Raw genomic sequence first — 20553 nt, 5'->3', positions numbered from 1 at the left:
CCACTCTCACTGCATCATCAAACGTGCTAATTAGGCCAAGAAAATGAACTGGCTGAATCGTATTGAGCTTCACTCAAACTCATCCCAAAGAAGGAAGACGTAAGCATATTGGGACAAACTTGTAGTTGCTTTTGCCTTTCCCTAGGTTGCCCATATCCACAGTACCAGTGTGCAAACCATCCAGGCACCAGAAACACGTTCGAAAGGCCGCACGTACTGGAATAATTTGTCAGGCTTATAAATCAACTTCTCTCCCAACCTCCTTGCCATCTTAAATACTCTGCAGCACACATTTCTCACACCGATGAGAGGGGAATCTTACAAGCTAGTGTTGGAAAATCTGTGAGGACACCTTGACAAGCAGTTTTAACAGAAGAGATATGAAAAAAAAAAAAAAAAAAAAAGAAAGCCACGGAAGGTGTGCAGAAATTTGCACCTGGTGTGAGGTGTGTCAACAGTGTGGCCAAAGAAGCACTCTTCTGATGGTGATCTTGAAAGGAACGCAGCTGGATGTAGGTGGAAGGGAAGAAATAGTCTGTAGTGGAAAAAGCCTGCTTTGGAGGTGGCCATGCCAGCTGCATTTCCTTGTGAAACCAGTCAATTAGCAAGGTACAGCCACAAGCACGCACGCACACACACTGAGAAGGGAGCAATTTGTGGCTGCCTGGTAGAATAACAAACTACTCTCTGCTTTAGTTTGAATAATCTGGCAGAAAGACAGGGAAGAAGAGTCTACGGCTCATTGGACAGTTTGTAATCATAGCTGAGGATTTTTTAGGCCTACAATTATTCTAGTATTTGCCAGAGGAGGAATTCATCACTGTTTTGCCATATAAACTCTTCTGAACCTTTACGAGAAGTTACAACGGCATGTGGAGAGTCAAACACAGGAGCCATGCTACACCTGTGTTAAGTAGTTACCACTGCTCAAGGGGCTCCTGGTAACAGCATCCTTTCAGAGAACTGTCAGGGATTATCACATGTATAAAGCCAGTCTGATGCCTCTGCATGCATGTAGCAATTTGAGTGCCACTATATTAAATTCCCCCGAGAGAGGCAGCACCAAGAGATATAAAAGAATTTATTGCAAAGTGTGTTTCCATCTGCCCTGTGGGTTCCCAATCGCACCCATGCTCTGCTCAGGGTGCCAGCCCTCAGGAAATTAGATGGCCTAAAGGCACAGAAAGTACTTGCATTTTATCAACATGTAAGTAGCCTCTGATGAAAAGCTCTTAATCACAGATGTAGGAGCACAGTACCCAACAGCATGTCATGACTTTTACATTCTCAAGAGGTCTGGCTGCTAGGCAAGTTGCTTTTTTTCTTTTTTTTTTTCTTTTTCTTAAATAATTAATATCTGTCATAATTACAGGGGACAGTCTCCTCCTAACAGATTTGTTGCAGGAGATGGCTCTTATCCCCATAGAACACATTGCTTAGTGACTCCTCTTTCAAATCCTCAGACTCTCTCAGAGGAAAAATTATAATGCTGCCCATCAAACCACCAGATCCATCACAAAAGGAACTTTGAAAATGAGAGCCGGGTGCCTAGATAGATCTGGTGGCACGTCACTATCCAGGCCCCAAAAGATAAATATGAGGTATGATCCTGGCAACGTTACTTATTGTACAACATAGCCAAGACATGTGGATTAGCTCCACCGAGGGTCTTAGAAAGTGAGAGCTTGTCAGACCCACAGAGGATAAGAATGATCATGATCCAGTACAGGCTAACCCCAACACCTCAGGCTGGCATGCCAGAAACACCAGGCAAAGACTGATCGAACACAGTTTGGGAGGCGAGTATTGCCAAGACCTGCATACTTACCACCAAGTCCAGAATGCTTGCTCAGAGAGGATGGGATAATGGAGAAAGAAAACTCAAAAAACAGCTGCCTCAAGAAATGACTTGTATTTGTAAGAAAAGCAATGAATGCCTGGCACAGAGTAAAAAAATGCTCGTATGAAGTTAAAGTGAAAGAACAGAGGCAAATGTTCTTCAAATACCAGCAGCACACATCGTTAACAGTGCAAATATAAACTACAAAATGTTAAGACTAATCTAGTCAGCCAGAATACAATGTTAGCCAATGTAGGAAATGGTTGAATTCTGCCACCGATGGCCTTATGGCTAAGAATTAAAAGGACAGGCACATTAAAAAAAACCCTAAAAATCCTACGGTGTGGTTATTTTTTCTTCCCTCCCCCTTTTGCCTGGCGTGGAGGCATGGGCAACGAGGCCCTCTCGGTTATGGCTCTCTGCAGCCGGCCACTGCGACAAGGCAGCGTGGCCTGCGGTGGTTCTCGAGAGTCGCTCGTCCCTTCGGCCCCTGGTAAGCACACAGTGGAGGATGCCACTGCGTCCTCACCAGTCCATGTCGAGGCACAGGTTAACTCGACATGAGGGGTGGCTCTTTGGGAGATGCGTGTTTCAAGGACCTGCGTCCTCGGCTGCTTGAGGAAAGCTAAAATCTCTGATAGGTAGTTATGGATGGCTCTTGTGGAGGTAGCCACAATGCCCAGCTGCAGCTCCATACGGCCCATGGACTGGGACATGAGACCCATGGACTGTGCATGCTCCCTCTTGATATTTTCCAGCAGCTGCACAATCCTACTGTTGGTTTCCATCAACAGCTTCTCTCCCTCTGTTAGCTGGGGCTGCCCTCTCCAACCCCGATCCCTAGGGACAGGCTCAACACCGCGGTGCTCTTCATTCATTTCATCATTTCCCTCCTCCTCAGGAGAGTCACTTTCAAACTGAGGAGTCCTACTGAGTGACTGATCCCCAGGAGACTGTATGTCCATGGCACACTCCGGAGTCCGCGCTGGCGTTTGAAATCCCTCAAAATCCTCCCCAACGTTGCTGTGCGTTTCAGACGAGGACAACGGCCACTGCCAGCTCTCTGTGGTCCTGGCAGGGGAGTCTTCATCAGAGGCAGGCACCGAGGATTCCTGTTCTTCAGCTGGTGTGGATGGCGAGCTCCCTCGGTGACGACCGGCTTGCCCCGAGGATCCAGGAACCTCCCCATCTTGTTCCCCAGTGACATCTGGCAATCAAATAGAGGAGCAACAACCACTGTATCTGAGGCCAGGCAGATGGAGGTATCTACATGCATTGGACAACACATAGAAAGAAGCCAGTTGGGAAGCCAGAGTGTATGTGTTTGGGCAAACGGAAGGGCGGACTAAAGTTTAGTGACTGCATTGGGCATGTGGCAGTTGACATTATTAACAGCTTTTGGTATAAATGCACACTGTCCTGTACCCAGAACACACACAGCCGTGCTGCATCCCAAGGCAGGAGCTACCAATTCACCTCATTGTGACTGTGACAGGAAATGTCAGTGAACCTATCAAAAAGCTCACCTATGCACTGCAGTGGTGTCAGTCAGAAATCCCTGGGACGAGCTCAGGGCCAAGTGTCCAATTGAGCTTCCTGGGGTGCCAGATGTGCTCCACCACTGGCTGAGGGCAGCCCTTTGTTGTTCTGAGGCACTGCTGGCTATCTTCGCTTTTGTCCGACGTCTCACGTCACCCCCACCCCCAGTGCGCTCTCTCCCAAACGGCTGCTGCAGCACCAGGGGGCATTTATCCCACAGCATTTATCCCGCGAGCAATGCCCTCCCCAACATTAGCCAGATTTTCTTGTTCTTTTCTCCAAACAGTAGGCAACGCTACCCGAGGGCATTGCTCGCCAGGATCTCATCGTCTTCTGAAAATAAACCTAGTTGTGCCCTCCCCTGGCTACCTCTTCCCTTGCCTGCGGGCACACGGTGGAAAATCTGGGTGCAAGTGCTTCCCTGTGGCAGCTTAGTGTGCAAAGAGGCATTGCGAGATGTTAACAGGGAGGATCACATCTTTGTGCTTACTTGAAATCCTCCCCTACATAAAATGCACTCCCAAAGGCCAGAAATGATGAAGCTTTGTGCACCCACAGTGATCACTGCCTCGTGGTAGAGCGCGATCTGCCCAGCATCATTCTTGATTACAGTGGCCGTAACTCTCACCCTTTTCATGCTTCAAATAAAAAAAATGAGTCCACCTCATTTTTTTTTGTTTTTTTTGGGGGGGGCACAATTTGGTCATCAGAAATTAATCTGGGGTGGTCTGGCTAACACGTTGAAGTTGGGCAGCCCAAAGAGCCTGTGTTCCTTACACTCAGGCAAGGGACACCTGAGAGAAGAGTTGCTGGGATAAGACTGGGACCTGATCAGCAGTGGCTGACTGGTGCTGGCTGCTGTGCTGCTCATGCTACAGTGGTCAGAATGCCAGATCAGTGTCATGCCTACCCTCTGGCATCCCAGTCTTGAAAACTGCTGGTCTTTAAGGATTAATTTCTGCTCTTTGAAATGCTTTATATGCCACTCTCCAGACCTAAATTGAGGTGTAAGCTCAATTGAAGCTGTAAACTCTCATCTGGAAGGTGTTGCTGAGGTCATGTTAAATGCTACTTCTGGATCTATTTATGAATCAGGGGGGTTGTTGGGTTTTTTGTTTGTTGGTTTGGGTTTTTTTTAATTATTTTATATGGTTTTAACTGAAAGCTCCTTCTGATAGATCCAAGGTTCCCTCCTCCTATCACTACCTGTCTACTCTAATCTGGCACTCATAATTTCTACACCTAAGTGCATCCAACATTATACTGCTCTCAAAGGGATTCTGTGTGCTTAAATATAACCATGATTTTCTAAAATGCTGGCATACTGGATATTATTTGTGCATTTAACAAATTCACTACTTCAAAGTATTCACATTCTCTCTGTGTCTGGCTGGACTGTCCAGTTGTATGTTTCATGGAAAGTGAGGATGAGATTGTGTTTGTAAAAAAGGCATGAGCTCCTAATGAAAATGAATTTCAGGGACAAACTGTCATGCAATCATTGGCTCTTCTACTCCATGAAGATTTGAAAGGGACTGTCTGTCAACCTAACTGTAATACCTGCCTTTACAATTCTTCCTTTACAATTCTTCCTAGAATTTCCTTTACAGTTCTTCTCCCCCTTTGCTTAGTACAGCCGTAGCTGGAATCCTTTTTTAACAAGTCTCTCTTAACAACTATAGTGTAGGACCATGAACTTATTTCTCAGCATTTTCCTATTTGAGTACACATGAAAAAGAAAGAAAGGAAAAAAAGAACAAAAAACCAGGGGACCTATTTTTACCACACATAGCAAACACACATTTCAGTTAAATTCTATGGAATGGGAAAAAGATAAGGGATCAGATATATTCGTTCTGGTAGAGCCACTGGTCATACAAAATGTCTCTGTACTTCTTGACATGTCATCAGAAAATTTCCCCGTATTCAAAAGCTCCATTTTCCTGAAAAGTGTTCTAAACAGAGCCCACCTAGCAACTGGCAAGTAATGGAACCAAACTAAATTAAACAAAGTAAAACAAAATTAAAGAAACCTCCAAACCCCACATCAATTTATGAATAGTTCTGTAAATAGCATCACTGAGTTTAGTTTGTTCAGATTCAGGGGGACCATTAACACTTTTGTTATTTGTGCATGTTTGCACATTTGCCAGAGGCTTGCCCAGAAAAGTTTCTTTGAAAAAGTGTAATAAATTTTTGCCAAGTTCTTAATGCTCTACGAAAATTTATGACTTGCCATCCTCCCAATCAGCATTTTCAGCCTTTCAGAGCTGAAAGAATAGCATCTGGCACAGGTGAACCAATAGCACAAATGACAAAGAGTCCAAGCAAACAGTGTGAAAACCCACGGGCAGAAAGTTAATCGTGGAAACTCTTGGCAAATACTTAGGAATTATGAACACATTCACAGGTTTTAGTATAGGTTTCTTAACTTGACTGGCAATGAAAAGGAGGAATATTCATAACTGTGATTATTTGTAACAAAGTGTTCAACAACTTTAGTAACTCCAGCTCCTGGAAGCTTTGTGAAGCACTGACATGGGGCATGGGGAAACCGAGGGAGCATTGCAGGCACAGCCTCACACAAAGGTTTTGTTCACTACAAAGCAATCATGGGAGAACTGCCTGGAGGTCACTGACTGACACCACCTCAAAGAACCTGTCAGTCTCTGCCCAACAAATCCATTCCTTGATGACCAAAGGTCTCCCTAAATTCAGACTGGATCTTAGTAAGATGATTGAACCAGTGGCTAGGTTGGTACTGTGGAAAAGGTGTGCCAGGTACAGTAGGGGCACTGGAAAACTTGGTTTGCCCAGAAACTGTCCTTACCAGCTAGAGAATCTGAACAGCTGGCTGCAGGAGTTACCTCAACCAACTGCCTTTACCTCATTCCCTTGGCAAAGGGGTGACTTACCAAAAAAACCAAAACCAGAGAGGGCACTAAGACTATCAAGTCAGAATTGGCAACAGACCAAACCCTGTAACAACATGGTTGATCTTATTTGGTTGTTAATTGGATTTAAAAGCAAAAAATAACTTTTTTTTTTTTTTACTACCAGGTTTTAGATACAGTAGGTACAAAGAAGAAAGGGGTAGGATTCTCTGATCTTTCTAGTTGTTTCCACCTTACACACCATTCCTACCTGCAGCAGTTTGCTCTCAGTGACATATAAGACTTACAGACAAAGTAGGTCCCTTATGTCTTCTATAGGTATCATTATATTTATAGCTAGTCACACAAGCCAAAAATATGGCAGAGTCCAAAACTGTGACTTGCTTCATGTTCCTAATCTCACGTCCCTGGCTGTGACAGGGCATGACTCCCATTTTGATCCTCAAATGACCAAGCAAGGGAATCAGAAATAAACATGAATATGGGCTAAAAGGAACTACAAACATTCGGAAGTCAGTGAGCCACTGCACCTTAACTTCAGCCTTTGATCTCTGTGATTACTAGGCAGTTATTGTCAAAAGCCACAGAGGACTCACAGGTTTCTGAAGACCTTTTTTTTTTTTTTTTTTTTTTTTTTTTACCTCACTGCTCTATTGTGTGTAAAGAAAAAACAAGATCTGTTATTAAAGTGGTTCATGTTATATAAGCTAGGGAACCTTCATCAAAATCTGTCTATCTTCCTCTCTTTCCTGTTAGGCAGGTCCTCTGATTCTGCAATGAAGACCATACCTGGCTGCCTGTCCCAGTTTTGCAGTGGGCTAATACTGAGCTTGACCTGATGTGGCAGATCAGCAATTGCTTCTGGTGACCCCAGGAGAACTGCTCCATCTTTTGTACCTGCAGGGGTGATCTGTGGTTTGCCTGATCCTGTTCTGAACATGGTGATCAGAAGCCAGGATTATTCCAGCCTTTAGGTTCACGAGAATGTCCATCATTTTGGAGCACTGCTACACCATGCTGTCTCTTTGCACCACAACATTACCAATGAGAGTCCTTTAAGTTTGCTCTTAGACACATTTAGGATTGCAGCAATTACTGGGTTGAGATACACAGAGAACTGAACCATTGATTCAGCTGTAGGGATAGAGGACTGAGACAGAGGCCAAGAACAGAGCAGGGCTTTGGATACAGACAAACTTTAGAGACATCAGAGGTATTTCTTTAACTTTTGTTCACTGAAGAACATTTGAGACTTATGCCTGTGTTGTGCCTTACCTGCCACTTGGACTGGCAGCTGATCCCTCCCCTGAGATGTGCTGCTCTTTAAGAATCCCTCCTTTTGAAATACCACCATTTCTGTTTCACCTCTGCTACTGGATCGTTGCCTTTTCCATTATCTTTCCTTTTCAGATTCCCCACCAGTGGAGCTGGACGTGAGGGGTGGGGCACCGTCTTCCTGCTGACAGGTGGGTGGAGATGTTCCTTGGCCACAAGTGGGCCAGGAGCTCAACAACAGCGGTAACACAGCTGGGACCTGCCTCTGCTGCTCTGGACCTGGGCCTCTGCCTGTATCTGCATCATGCCTCCTGGGGTGGGTGCATTTTTCAAAGTGCTTAGGTACCAAGGTGATAGGTGCCTTGTAAATACCTAAAGTAGATACAGACAGAAACTGTACCAGGCGCAATCGGTTATGCAAAACTTCATAGGGTGCCAGTTGCACCTTTATGCTGTAGTATCACCCACCTTTTCTAGCATCTGCAGTCAACCACAGTCAAATATTTGGCACCTGTATTTTTCCTTTTGAAAAGTGATGGGAACACAGGACATTCATTCTTCCTTGGTGTCAACAGGGCCAGGCACATAGCCCTTAATGTCAGATACTGCATATACACATACTTTGTTCCATTGCCTTTCCTAAATACGAATTTGCAAGTTTAGTTTCATTTATTTCATTAGCTGATAAAATTCGTTGCCTTGTCAATAATCTGCAAAAACTAAAACTAAAGGGGCAGTTTTCCTGTGTTCTTATTAAAAATTTATAGAGATTCATTTAAACTACACAGAAATATGTCTGGCATTGCTTTCATCTTACAGATTGATTTTTAAAATTTCTTTTTTTACCTGTAAGTGGTTTGATTTTAGGCTAGAGACAAGGAGTGATTATAATTTTAAGTTTGCATGTCTGAAAAAACAAAAGTGTCTAAAACAAGTAGCTGCACTTATTTACTTCGTATTCTTTTTAGATTTTTATCACCTCAGAAGACCTTGCCCTGCTTAGTGTGTAAAATAGCTGGGAAGTAAGTTGAGAAACACTGCAAGGTGAGTGTCTCTTAGTGGGAGAAACTACATAATGGACAATTTGGGCAAACAGTATGTACAGGAATATAGAAAATGCTTTCAAAGAAGCAGAGGAACAAAACTCTAGAACAGCTTTCCAATGCTAATGGGGTGGCAGCAGCAAGAAGAGAACCTACTGATCTTCAAAGCAAGCTTGATCAGCCTGCAGAAGTTCATAGAATCATGTTGCATGGCATAGAAGCAATTGTACTTGATGAATAAATCTCCAGTGCCTCTGGGGAAAAATAGGTGACTCCTATTTGCAGATGGTTAAAAATGGATCTTGGTTACATTAGTGACGCCCACTGTAAGACTAATGTCTTTCTTTTTAGCTACCCAAATAGGAATAAATGTAGAAAATTTGTCAAAGACCAAAGACCAAGTATAAGTAGGCCTTCAACATCATGCTAAGAATTTAAAGACTAACCTTAGCTGTTTCAGAATAAGAATATTGAAAGTTAAGATTTAAATCCAAATCTCGTTTATGATCATCATATTTAAAGGAGAGAAAAGAGAAGTTCAGACTACAGTTATGTCATGTAAATCTATAGTTCAAAATATACAGACATGGAATTATTTGAGTTTTCATTTAGACAGGCTAGTCCTCATAAATCTGCCACCACAAGCATATTTTAATCTGGAATTAACCTCTTCCAGCCCCGTCCCAAGTGAACAATTTTCAGGATTGTGCTTAAACCACAATGCCAAAATCATGTATGTACCATACTGCAACCAACAGGCAGAGAGTATTACCTTAGGACTTAGCATAATGAGGAAATAACAGAAGTGCTTTGCAATACAGTCAAAAACATAAGCCATCTGGAACACCTCTATGAAAAATAAGTAAAAACACTTGTGTGTTCTCTGGGATACTGTAAACTGCAAAGTACACTAAAATCCAAAAGAGGGAAAATTATGTAAAATAAATCAGTAAAACATAAAAACTACTTAGTGACTAAAATGAATCATTTAATACTGAGGATCTATAAATACCATTACATGAGTTATGAAAATGATTTTTAGGTATTCACAATAAGGAACTATCAAAACTTTCTTGAAAGAAAGTCCTATTTGTGTTTCTATGGCTAAAAATATCTTCACATTAATACAGACAAGTCACATTTACATATTACAATCACACCATCAAGAGTAATTTTAAAGAAGGCAGAAAACTGATATGTTCAAATTCTTTCTGTAGATACAATTTTCAAGTACCAGCTCTTTAACAGTATGTTCAATTAATGAAATAATTATACAGGCATGAAAATGCACCTGCAATCCTGAAGCCTTATAATTCAGCCTACCTTGAAAGAGGAATGGTCATTGTCTAACAGTGGTTTCTGTTTAAGAACAAAAACAAAGCAGAAAATATAGTCAATACCCACTCCTACCCTGCAAGCCAGGTAGAATTTAAGTGGCAATTTGATGTTCTGTTTAAGAGACAGCATTTGAAAATTTGGCCTAGTCACAAATGAAAGACAATCAATGAAAAGAAACCAAAAAGGAAAGGTGAAGGACCTAAGACACTTGCAGCCTTCTCTGTTCTTACACTTACTCTCACGCTTCTACACCGAAGGGAAAAACCAAACAAACTATGATGAATTATCTAAAAATATTTATTTGTAATTATACTAGAAATTACTTAACATGGTTATATGAACATTTGAAGGAAAAAATAAGAGAAATAGCAGCAAGGGGAGTTTTGAGATGAGGGAGATAAGTCCTTCATCTCCCTGGCTCCTGAAAAAGAGAGAGAACACATTAAAAGCGTTGAAAAAGTTTTCCATTGCCCTCACTGTACCTTGTGGGGAAACACATGCAAGTTTTACTTTTCCTCAAACACTCATGATCCTGAGTATATGTTTATATATTAAATTAATAAAATCTGAGTATAGGAAGCAACACTCACATGTGCCAACATATTTAAATCATCTGTTTCCAAATGCTACAAACCCCACGTTTTCTTGCACACTTACAATTCCTTTTCCAACTTCTTTTATACCATTGTCTTGTTTGGCTGATGCAGAAAGGTTTTTGAAAACCTTTTCAATTACTTTCCTGCAGCAAAGAAAAACAAGTATCATGAAAGGGCACTACATACTTGACAATAAATTGATAAATTCAAAATAATTCTAGTGTAAATGAGAACAACATCCACACAGAGACTTAACTGACCTCTGCTCAGGATTCCCAATATTTTCAAAATGCTACTTGAAGCTGCCCACCTCAAGCAAAATAAACCCTGGTTTGAAGAAGTAGAGTTACTTGGGAATTTAGATTCTGTGGCAAAAAATGCTTATCAGCACATTGCCAGCTAGATGCCAGATTTTTTTTCACTGTAAAACATAGGGTTAGCATTGTTCTCCTTGAAACATGCCAACTTGCAATACTTCTCTCTTATAAAGTGTTTCAAAAACACTTACGCCACAGCCATGGTCCTCACCCTGTAACTCCTTACACTATTGGGGACTCTCCACAAGTCAGACTACAAGTCATAACACCTATTACCATGCTACATCAACAAAAAGATGGAGCCTATACATTTTCATGTATATGCTTCACAAATTCCATCCCAAGTCACCACTTTATGCTTGTGACAAATGACAACCTAAGACAACCTTGATCTTATTATTGTATTGCTATTGCATTAGAAATTCAAATACATAATGCAAATCTATTACTTACAAGAACACCCTTCCAGAATTCTTCATGAAGCCTGATGCCTTTTGCTCTTCCAATATACAGCGTTTGGTGAAGATGGGAAAAACTTCTTCCTACATAGAAGCACTGCAGATGCTGGAAACTATCAAAGGAGTCGATGTTGTGAGTGCTGTAAAAGTTGCTTTGATGGTATTTCCATTGTTTCCTGCAGACAAATCTCCATCATCAACTCCACCACAATGAAATTTAAAAATGGTTTTTGAACCCAGACGTCTTTGTGAGGGGTTTCTTCAAACATAACAAGACACTGTAAGCTAATCCTCTGGCTGGCATTCATTTGATATGTATTTGCTCTGCAATTTCATTGTTTCAGATGCCATTAGAATGTGCCACCTTTGAAACAATGGACAACAGGAATGGGATGAAGTGTGAATGCTTATTGCAGACAGAGCTAATAATATTTCTTTTGAATGCCATCAACTGATATTTTTCTATTCAAATGCTGCTAAGACTTGATGCCAGATAACAACATTCAGTGTTGATGATACCACAGTTATTCTGTGTCTGAGAGGTGGCACTAACAACTGAATTGTTCAAAGGAAGAAAACCCTACATTTGTACTTGGTACCATAGCCCACACCAACACCCAGAGATCAGTATCAACACTTAGAGGGATTATTTTATAGTGATTACCATATCAAATGTAAGAACAAACAAACCCCTCCCCTAGCTCACAACCAACACTTGTGTGACACTGTCAAAGCAATACTTCTTAATGCAGGAGAATTATTTATCTTGTCATTTGCATTGCACTATGAAAATTTAGTCTAATTCATTCCTGATTTTGTACTTTCTCTTAGAAGACTTTTATATTTGGCTTTTAAAATTAAACACTGTCCACTTTAGCATTCACTGAAAAGACCAAATTATTCACTAAATGAAACCAATTTCCTTGCAGTAAAAAAAAACCTAGGGAGCACAAAACTCCCACATCTTGTATCTAGACATTCAGAGATCTTAGTTTATGGATATGTTCCTTAAGTACTGTATAAATTTAAAAGTCTCCACCCACAAGAAGCAGTTATCAATAAACAAGTTGATACAAAAACTGAAGGAAAAAACCTTTTAAAAGCAAGCTCTTCATGAGCCACATAATCTTTTAATTAATAAAGCCAAATTTAATATTTTAAAATACTGATTTTGAAACTCTAATGATACCTATTTTCTGTAGTGATGATTAAAACTATGATCAAAAAAACTGCATTGGGAATTTAATTTTTTTTTTTTAATGTTTTCTTTTTAGACTATTTTAAAACCTTAGTTTTAATTCACCAGGTAAATATTTTGGTTATTTTTTAAGAGGAAAGGGCTAACTACATATTACCCAGACTTATATTTTAAGTACTGCCTCCAAAAGATTGCTGCCACAACTAACTGGTAGTTCACACGTTGTTGTAACTTACTCATTCAACTATTCTTGAATACCTACAAGTCACAAAAGAAAAAGAAGGCATTTTCCCCCTCCCCAGTATCCCACAAAATCCAGAAAGTAGTTTTACTACTGAGAACACACCCCCTCCAGACATACAACTTGAAGTTGGATGCTCTTTCTCTGTGTTAGGCTACTACTGCAAGAAGAAAGTCAGTGGCACAGATGAAGCATAATTTAGGTGCTCTGTAACTGCAGTAAAATGATAATACTGCCCAGGCTTGCCTGCTGGGAACCTAAAGATTTTATGACCAATTTCTTTTGAAACAAACACCATATTTTCTATCCTGAATACACAATGAACAGACTCTGCCCTTCCCTTCTCCAGTCCTCCCGATGAATCAGAACTCCACTCAAAAGACAACCAACAAAACCAGGCCAAAAGAACCACCAAAGCCATTACTTCACCTGAGTGCCTCCCTCACCTGTGACTCAGAAAACTGAACTTTTGGTTGACAGATGATTCTACAAGAACACTTATAAAGATTTTTTAAAATGCTGCCAAAAGATATTTTTCACAAAAACACCAGTAGCAATGAGGTTTGTGCTGTCTTATTCTCTGAATGGAGAATGGAAAACATTGCCAGCTGGAAACTCTGTTACCGACCTGAAAGGAGGTCAGGAAAGAGCTGAAAAATAAAGACTGGAAAATAACCTGGTTTTGTCCTGTTCAATGTTAAAAAGCCAAAGCTTCCCTGTTGAGAGAAGACCCTGCCTAGAGCCTTGCTTTCCTTGCTGTGACACTGGACTCTGTCGAGGAGCAGGACTTAGACTGTTTTACCAGCTACCACCTGGGGGCTCACAGAGGTTTGAGACTCTTCCTTGGGCTAGACACCATGAAAAGGTGTAAATGACAGTCCCTGCTCAGGAGAGCTTACAATCTAAGAAAGCAAAATGACACACAGGAGTATGGAAAAATACAGCTAAACACAAACAAACTTTGTATACATGTAGATACAATTACATTTATAAAACCTACTGAAAGAGCACCACTATTTTCTACCTGCCCCTCTGCCTAGCCATCAATACTTAGATTTTTGCTTAATAGGGATCACAGGGGAAAATGGGTCTTTAGGAGAGATTTCAAGGAGAAGGTAGTGGCCTTCTGAATCAGTTCAGGGAGGGCACTCCATGCACAGGGGACAGCGTGGGAGATGTTATATTGAAAACTTAAAATTGTGCAGAGCAGCATTTCTCCAGGTTAAAAGTTCAAGTGTTGTGTGCAAGATCCCTATTTCCTGAGACAGAGACAGTGTGGTTATGGGAGGAACATTTGGCCATTAAAAAGACAAGTGAAATCACTAACATAGGACTACACTGAGGGTGTGTTATTGGCCACATATTCTCTGTGGCTGCCAGTTAGCACAGTAACTGTGAGGAGATGATATGGAGGGGTTTGGAAAAGAGTTGGATACAAAGAAGGAAAAAAAGGCAAGATGAAGTAAAGGAGACAAAAGGAAGAAATGTGGGGAATATTTTCAAATGTAGTCTTCTGTTTGAGTTCTTAGTGTGTTTGCAATTTATTAACTAAATAACTAAAAAACATAGAATAATTAATGTACATTTGACACCATAAAATAAACTGGACCATATGCCAACATTTACATTATGTTATTATCCTTCACTATGGAAAGGTGAGAAACAGGTTAAACAAGAGACAAAATGCTTCCCCTTACCCTTCTTCTTCCGTACCGAAGCTTGGAAATAGAAAGGGAATGAACTGTGAATCAATTCTGAAGGTAATTCTTAAATGCTAAATCCTCATCTGTCATTTTGAGCATAAACATTTTTCTGCCATCTAAGAAGTCAGTCTCTCCCTTCTAGTCTCTACCATGCAGCATCTATCAAACCACAGCAGATCAACAGCTTGGCAGAAACACAGTTTATACCAGGGCTTCTTTCTACTTTCAGTGTAAAAAATTGCTCCCCTGCAGATCTAAGAGATACAGGTACAATTTTATTTCTTTTTCTACCTAATTTTTTTTAAAGCAGTAGCTGGGGCAACTTACTGATACCAGGCCTTTCAACCTAGGATAGTTGGGCATTTTCCCATCTTTGCAGAATGAAGTGGAAAGGAATCAATAGCACCCGTTATCTGCCCTTCCTCATTAGAAAGAGGACTGAGATGGTCTGCTCAGTATTACAGAGAAAGGAGTAGCTAAAAACATGTCAATAAAAACCCGTAAGTGGAGTTCAGAGCCAGGCAAAGGAAGTGACTGTCAAGACTGCAAGATGTAGAAATTATTTGTTTTTAAATGACATTGTTTGACTTAACTAGGAGAAATTATAAAAAAATACTCTCAATGGGGAAAAAAAGGGGAATTTCTAGCTCTCTTTTACTTCTATTACATAACAAGGGACATTCAATAAAATTAAAGGCATCACATTTAAAACCAGTAAAAAGGAAATACATCTGAACACAGCACATAATTAGCCTGTGGAATTCTTTGCCACGAGACATTATTGAGACCATGATCTTTTTCAGCTAAGAAAAAAATTACACGAATATATTGATGAGAACATCCACAGTGTTCATTTATAGATACTTTCTATTTAGTTTGTACATATGTGTAACCAATGCTTATTCATTAGATAGTTTAATGGATAGAAAAATGTGGGTGTTCTCATAGTTCATGCAGATGTCCAAGATATACACATATACAGATATATAAATTATATATAAATACACACATACAATCTGTGGTTTATGTCAGCAGACAAATTTTAAGTGATGATGGTGAGAACATTTTCTTTTTGGAAGATAAACAATCTTCCAAAATTGTTTAATGTGCAATTTAAGGATTACTGCTCCTCCTGAGAATAACCCTTTTAGAGGATAAATATTAAAATAGGTAGACCACAGGTGTTACTTATAACAGCAGTCAGCTAGGGTGGCAAATGTTCAGAGTATCAGGGAACTGGTATTTACAGTCTTGTTTAGGAAGAAGACAAATTTCTGCCATGCTCTACTACTAGCTTTATTAGGGGACATAGACTTCTGGAACAGGCTTCAGGAAAGCCACTGTAATATGGGTAAAGATATAGAAGGGAAATGTGCTTAAAGATTTATGTATGTCCTGTGGCTGCTAGTCACAAGATTTGGTCTCTATCAACCCATGAGAAAGAAGCAGATCAAGTACTGCAGCATGAATAGGTGGGTGACAAAGCTAAACCATCATGGACTTCACTACTGATAAGCCACTTTCCCCTAGAAAAGAGTGCTTCTGGTTTCTGCTTTAAGAGCAGTATCAACTATGTGAGATTGAAAAGAAGAGAAACAAGAATACCCTCAGTTTGAAACTGATTTGCAAAATGGGATAATGAAAGAGGGAAAATATTTCTGTCCCCTTGGGAACATTTGTTGATAAGCCAGTCAAGTTTTACAGTCCCCTAGAGCTCCATGAAAGTAAAAGGAATCAAAACACCCAAATCAAGAAAGTGGCTCTGGAAAGAATATTTACATTTTAATTCCGGAAGAAAAATTATGGAGCATTCACAAACTGCTGAAAACTTCAGTTAGGCTCCTAGACTTCCTGGCATGAAAAAATCGTATTTTCTGACACCAGTTAGAGCTAAATAATCAGGCTGTTTCATTTTGGTCTTCATTTGGTTGTTATACCATGGAGAAGACTGTAATCCCTTCAGCACCCTTTTGTTGGTCAGAACTCCCACTGAAGCTATGTGACTTCACACACTAGAGGAAGAATGGGGGTCCATCTGCCCCAGAAAACATTGACTCCCTTGGAAAAAAAGTGGTCACAAGGCTTTGATTCCTTCCAGTTGGCCTTCATATGAGTCCATGCCAGGAAAAAAAATAAATTATAAAATGTAAGTATTTATATCAATGTAGGACTACATGGAAAAATGGTTTTATTATATGATAGACCCTATTAGTCTGCAATGAGGGATGTCGTTTGTTTTTATACCCAATTATCACTTGCTAAACACACTGTTCTATTGTAATAGCTGTATTTAAATATGCACAGGGCTTCTCCCTGTACATATGAGCCATTCATAACATATTTATTGGTCTAGCTGCAGAAATCCTACTTTTTAATGACCTAACATTAAAACCAGAAATAAAAGAACTATTAATCTTCCTCATTTCTATAAAATAAATCAGAATTCCCAAAGAACTATGCATATCTAGAAGATGGATGATCAAAGGAATCTACAATCACGTTTCTTAAAATTAGCAAATAAAAGATTGAATGCTCAGCACTTTTTTATTAGCAGTAGTGAGAAGAATTAAGTTTATATCATGCACAGATGTCAAAGTGATATCATAATATGCACTTTTTCAGATCAGAGTCTAATGAAAACGAGCTGAAGTTGAAGCTGCTTTAACACTGTCAGCTTTTTAACAACAGCTTCTGGCAGCTTACCTTTATCCACTAATGAGAGGCCACAGAAATTTAAAATAAAACAATATTAGATGAACTGAAATCTTAGAAAGCAAAGCTAACAAACTATGATACGGCATTACTTTTCAGTAGATGTGCCCAACTTTGATGATGCATAAAATGTCTCAACATTCTCTAGCGTAGCAGTAAAGGCACAAGTTTAAAGAAAAATTATTCATGCAAATCATGCACATTGGAACTCTCCAAAGATGCAGCATTCTTAAAGATCTTTTCTGTTCTATATACTGTACGTAGTGCAGTTGCTTTTAGTCAGTTTAACATACATACATATATATGCATATTTTTACACTTCTACTGTGCCAGCATGCTTGTCAAAAAACACTTTCTTACCAAGCTCTTCAAGCTCTGAGGTCATTGACTTAGACCGCAAGGTCAGTGCAGTGGTTGGAGCTCGCTTGGGAGGTGGTGGGGCTTTGCATGAAACAGAAGGATACAGAGTGTAAGTAAATACACTGCTCTCAAACTCACAGAAACAACTTAACATTTATTTACAAGAATATGTCACATTAAGGAAGGTTATATTAAAACACACATGGGGAGGAAAAAAACCCTGAGCTGCTTTTCATCTACAGAATTTCGATACCGTTCCTGCTTTCAGTGTAGGTGGTTTGACACATCAGCAAGCTTTTATGTAACAGGATACACAGAAACATTTAAAGCTAAATAACTGCACTTTTCAGGAGGAAAAAGAATTCCTAGAGCAAGTGCCTCACAGCAGTTGTGCCCCTCCTTCTAAGAAATGTACAGAGCTTAAGATCTCCTAGAGACCAGGCAATCTCTGCCAGGCTGATTTCATCTTTGAAGAAGCTGTCAAATCTGAGAAATTCAAAAAAGATTTAAATGGTTATGGTGAGAGTAGGGAAAACAGGTGATCCTTAGAATAAATATGATCTGAAATAATCAGGGTGATCATCTACCACAGCAACTAAAGTCTTTCAGGTGTTTTAATACCCTGATAAGCAATGTTTCTGGCAGTCAGGAAGGAGAGTACCATCAGAAAAGGCTGTGCCAGTGTTGGTAGGGAAGTTGGAGATTTCCAGTAAACAGAAATGGCTCTGGCACACAATGAAAAATTAAGGACTATTTTAAGTGTTTTGGTCAATTTTACACATCAGGCTACATCATTTTGACAAAAGTCACCTTCTTACAGAGGCTTGAATGACAGTGTGTACCAAAACCAAAGCTCAGGTTCAGTGTCAGATATCAGGATGCGTAAGTACTGCACATCTTGACTTCAGCCTGAGGTCTGCCCTGTCCCAACAAGAGAAGTGCCAACAAATCTCTGAGGGAAACAGCCCAAAGCACCAGATTGTTGAAGGAAGCTGGATATCTGACACTGGCCTCACCAAAAAGGAGGTGGATGGCAAGAAAATCCTTCCACACAACTCCCAAAGTACAACAGCAATTGCCAAGTGACACGAAAAGCTCCCAATTTGCATCATAGAAGGACAAGATTCAAAAGTGACTGTTTTTTTGCAAATGACACCTGGAAGGCTCTGGAAAGATGACAAAGATCTGGGTTTGCTTTTATGGAAACAACTTCCCTTTGAGCTGTGTATAACAGCACTTCTCTTTAAGGCCACTGTGACCCATCCCAAATGGCAGAGGTGAAAAGTTTGTTTAGTATGATTTTTTAAAGCAGTAGATGTCAAGAACACTCACAGTGCAGACCAAGTTTTACTCCTGGCCAAAGAGGGAGCTGCCAGCTTCTAACACACTCTGGTGTTGAAGTGGGGCAGCTGAGGGTGATAAGTCAAGAAACTAGTGGAAGGAACAGGAATTTTCAAAACTGCTGCTGGACTGCACAGTGGTCAGCAGAAGCAATCTTCTCTGATTAGTAGTAATTAGGAGGGTCTCCTGACTTATTATAAGATATATATCGTATAAGATATATAAGATTTAATGTCCATTTAAATTAATATTAAAAACTCTCAACACCCAGGCAGAAAGAAAATTGTCCTGCCAAGTCTTTGTGGCACATGATGCTATATTAACCTCTCTTGGAGTAGCTGCTTCTTGCCAGCAGCCAACTGGCAGAAAAAGAAACTGTGTGTGTTTCCTGCTTATGGGAGGAGGAAGGATTTTCCCTGGCTGGAACAACCCCACTACTCAGAACTAATCTTGAGGAATTTACACATGAAAATGTACTTTTTTCCTAACAGAACTTCAGTCTAAACACATTGCTTACTCTAAGATATGTTTTGTGCAAAACTGTAACTTCTCACTGATTTTGACAGGAGTCAAACTAAACTCATCTCAAGTACATTTGGAATTAAAGATAACCTGTGCTTAACCTGTTCTTTGTGCTTTTTCTCACTACTGCAAGAAGTTTTACTACAAGAATTGCAAACATATAAATACATAAAAGTCTATAAAGATGAAATTTCATGGCAAGCATGACAAGAGAATATTACACTTCTTTTGTCACATATTAATGCATAAGACAACAGAATGAAATTATTCTAAATTAAGAGAAGGGAATTTCAAACTTTAAAAATGAAATCTATAAATCAAAATTTATAAAGCAGTAATTTTGTGTACATTCTCTCTTTCCGTAGAGCAAGACCAAACCACTCCATGAAGAAAAGAGAAATGTGTACCTTTCTTTCTAGCTGTGTCATCTGGATCAAGATTCCTGGTTACTGTGACAACCTTAAGAACTAGGTGATTGCCCCCTTGTCGAATCATATTCACCACCTGTCTGTGGCCAACTTTCACTACATTCTCATTATTAACCTGCAAAGAAAGAAAATAGTCTTTTAGATCAAAATGCAGAAAACATGTCATTTCAGCTTTGAAAACAGAAGGTGGAAAAGAAGAGGAAGATACAGAATTTCTAATTACTGTCTCTTAATAAAAAAGAAACAGCATATAGCTAACATGGTAGCAGGAAAATAAAGCTAGCTCTTCATGAAATATGTAACTAATTTACTCATAATTACCAGGGGTTTTTTATAAAAAGCTGGTGAGTTCAACCAAATCTTTCCCTTTAGATATTTTATTTCCAACAATTAGTGTGCTACAACTCCACACTTCATACACTAAAAAATATTTCTTAAATGATACTCGTTTTTCATGACTGCATTAGCCACAAACAATTACATGCATTTTATGCTAGCATAATCAATGAGATATTTTCTATTCAGTTCATCCATAAACAAAGATTTTCTCTCCTGAAATAAATTCTCACATTCAGGAGATGTTCTCTTATTATATACAGTCTGCTCACTACCCAGCAACTGATCTGATGTCCTAGAAGCAAAGGCAACAGAGCCATAGCAGTCCAAAGGAGTCTTTGTGGAAAAAAGGAGTTAGCTATATGACCACTCATTACAGCCAAACCAATCACATGTTAAACTGCACTGGAAC

The 20553-nt window shown here is 39.8% G+C and overlaps 2 protein-coding genes across 4 annotated transcripts in view; both read right to left on the bottom strand.

Moving 5' to 3' along the window:
* Window positions 1-20553, bottom strand: part of SHANK2 (SH3 and multiple ankyrin repeat domains 2) — a 243806-nt gene that overhangs the window by 20469 nt on the left and 202784 nt on the right. For 2 of the 3 annotated variants that reach the window (XM_030451304.1, XM_030451305.1), the window contains 2 exons: window positions 19785-19920; window positions 17515-17595 (listed from right to left, as the gene is read on the bottom strand). In XM_030451304.1, coding sequence (XP_030307164.1) covers window positions 17515-17595; window positions 19785-19920 — 217 coding nt within the window. Of the gene's footprint in view, window positions 1-14436; window positions 14458-17145; window positions 17155-17514; window positions 17596-19784; window positions 19921-20553 lie in introns of all 3 variants that reach the window. The other variant, XM_030451306.1, reaches the window with a different exon arrangement.
* LOC115598390 lies at window positions 1907-7799 on the bottom strand. Its single transcript, XM_030451307.1, has 2 exons — window positions 7549-7799; window positions 1907-3047 (listed from the first exon to the last, which is right to left on the bottom strand). The coding sequence occupies exons 1-2, from the start codon at window positions 7625-7627 to the stop codon at window positions 2188-2190; spliced, it is 939 nt and encodes a 312-aa protein (XP_030307167.1). The 5' UTR covers window positions 7628-7799; the 3' UTR covers window positions 1907-2187.

Source organism: Calypte anna, chromosome 5 (assembly GCF_003957555.1).
Source record: "Calypte anna isolate BGI_N300 chromosome 5, bCalAnn1_v1.p, whole genome shotgun sequence".
Classification (NCBI taxonomy): domain Eukaryota; kingdom Metazoa; phylum Chordata; class Aves; order Apodiformes; family Trochilidae; genus Calypte; species Calypte anna.
This window is presented reverse-complemented; position numbering and strand designations above follow the sequence as displayed.

What these genes read in the sequence shown, in the direction of transcription:
- LOC115598390 (XM_030451307.1), bottom strand. Translation starts at nt 7,627, where the DNA reads ATGGTGGTATTTCAAAAGGAGGGATTCTTAAAGAGCAGCACATCTCAG. An exon ending in GCTGCCAGTCCAAGTGGCAG is followed by an intron (nt 3,048 to 7,548) that starts GTAAGGCACAAC and finishes TTTGATTGCCAG; the next exon opens with ATGTCACTGGGGAACAAGAT.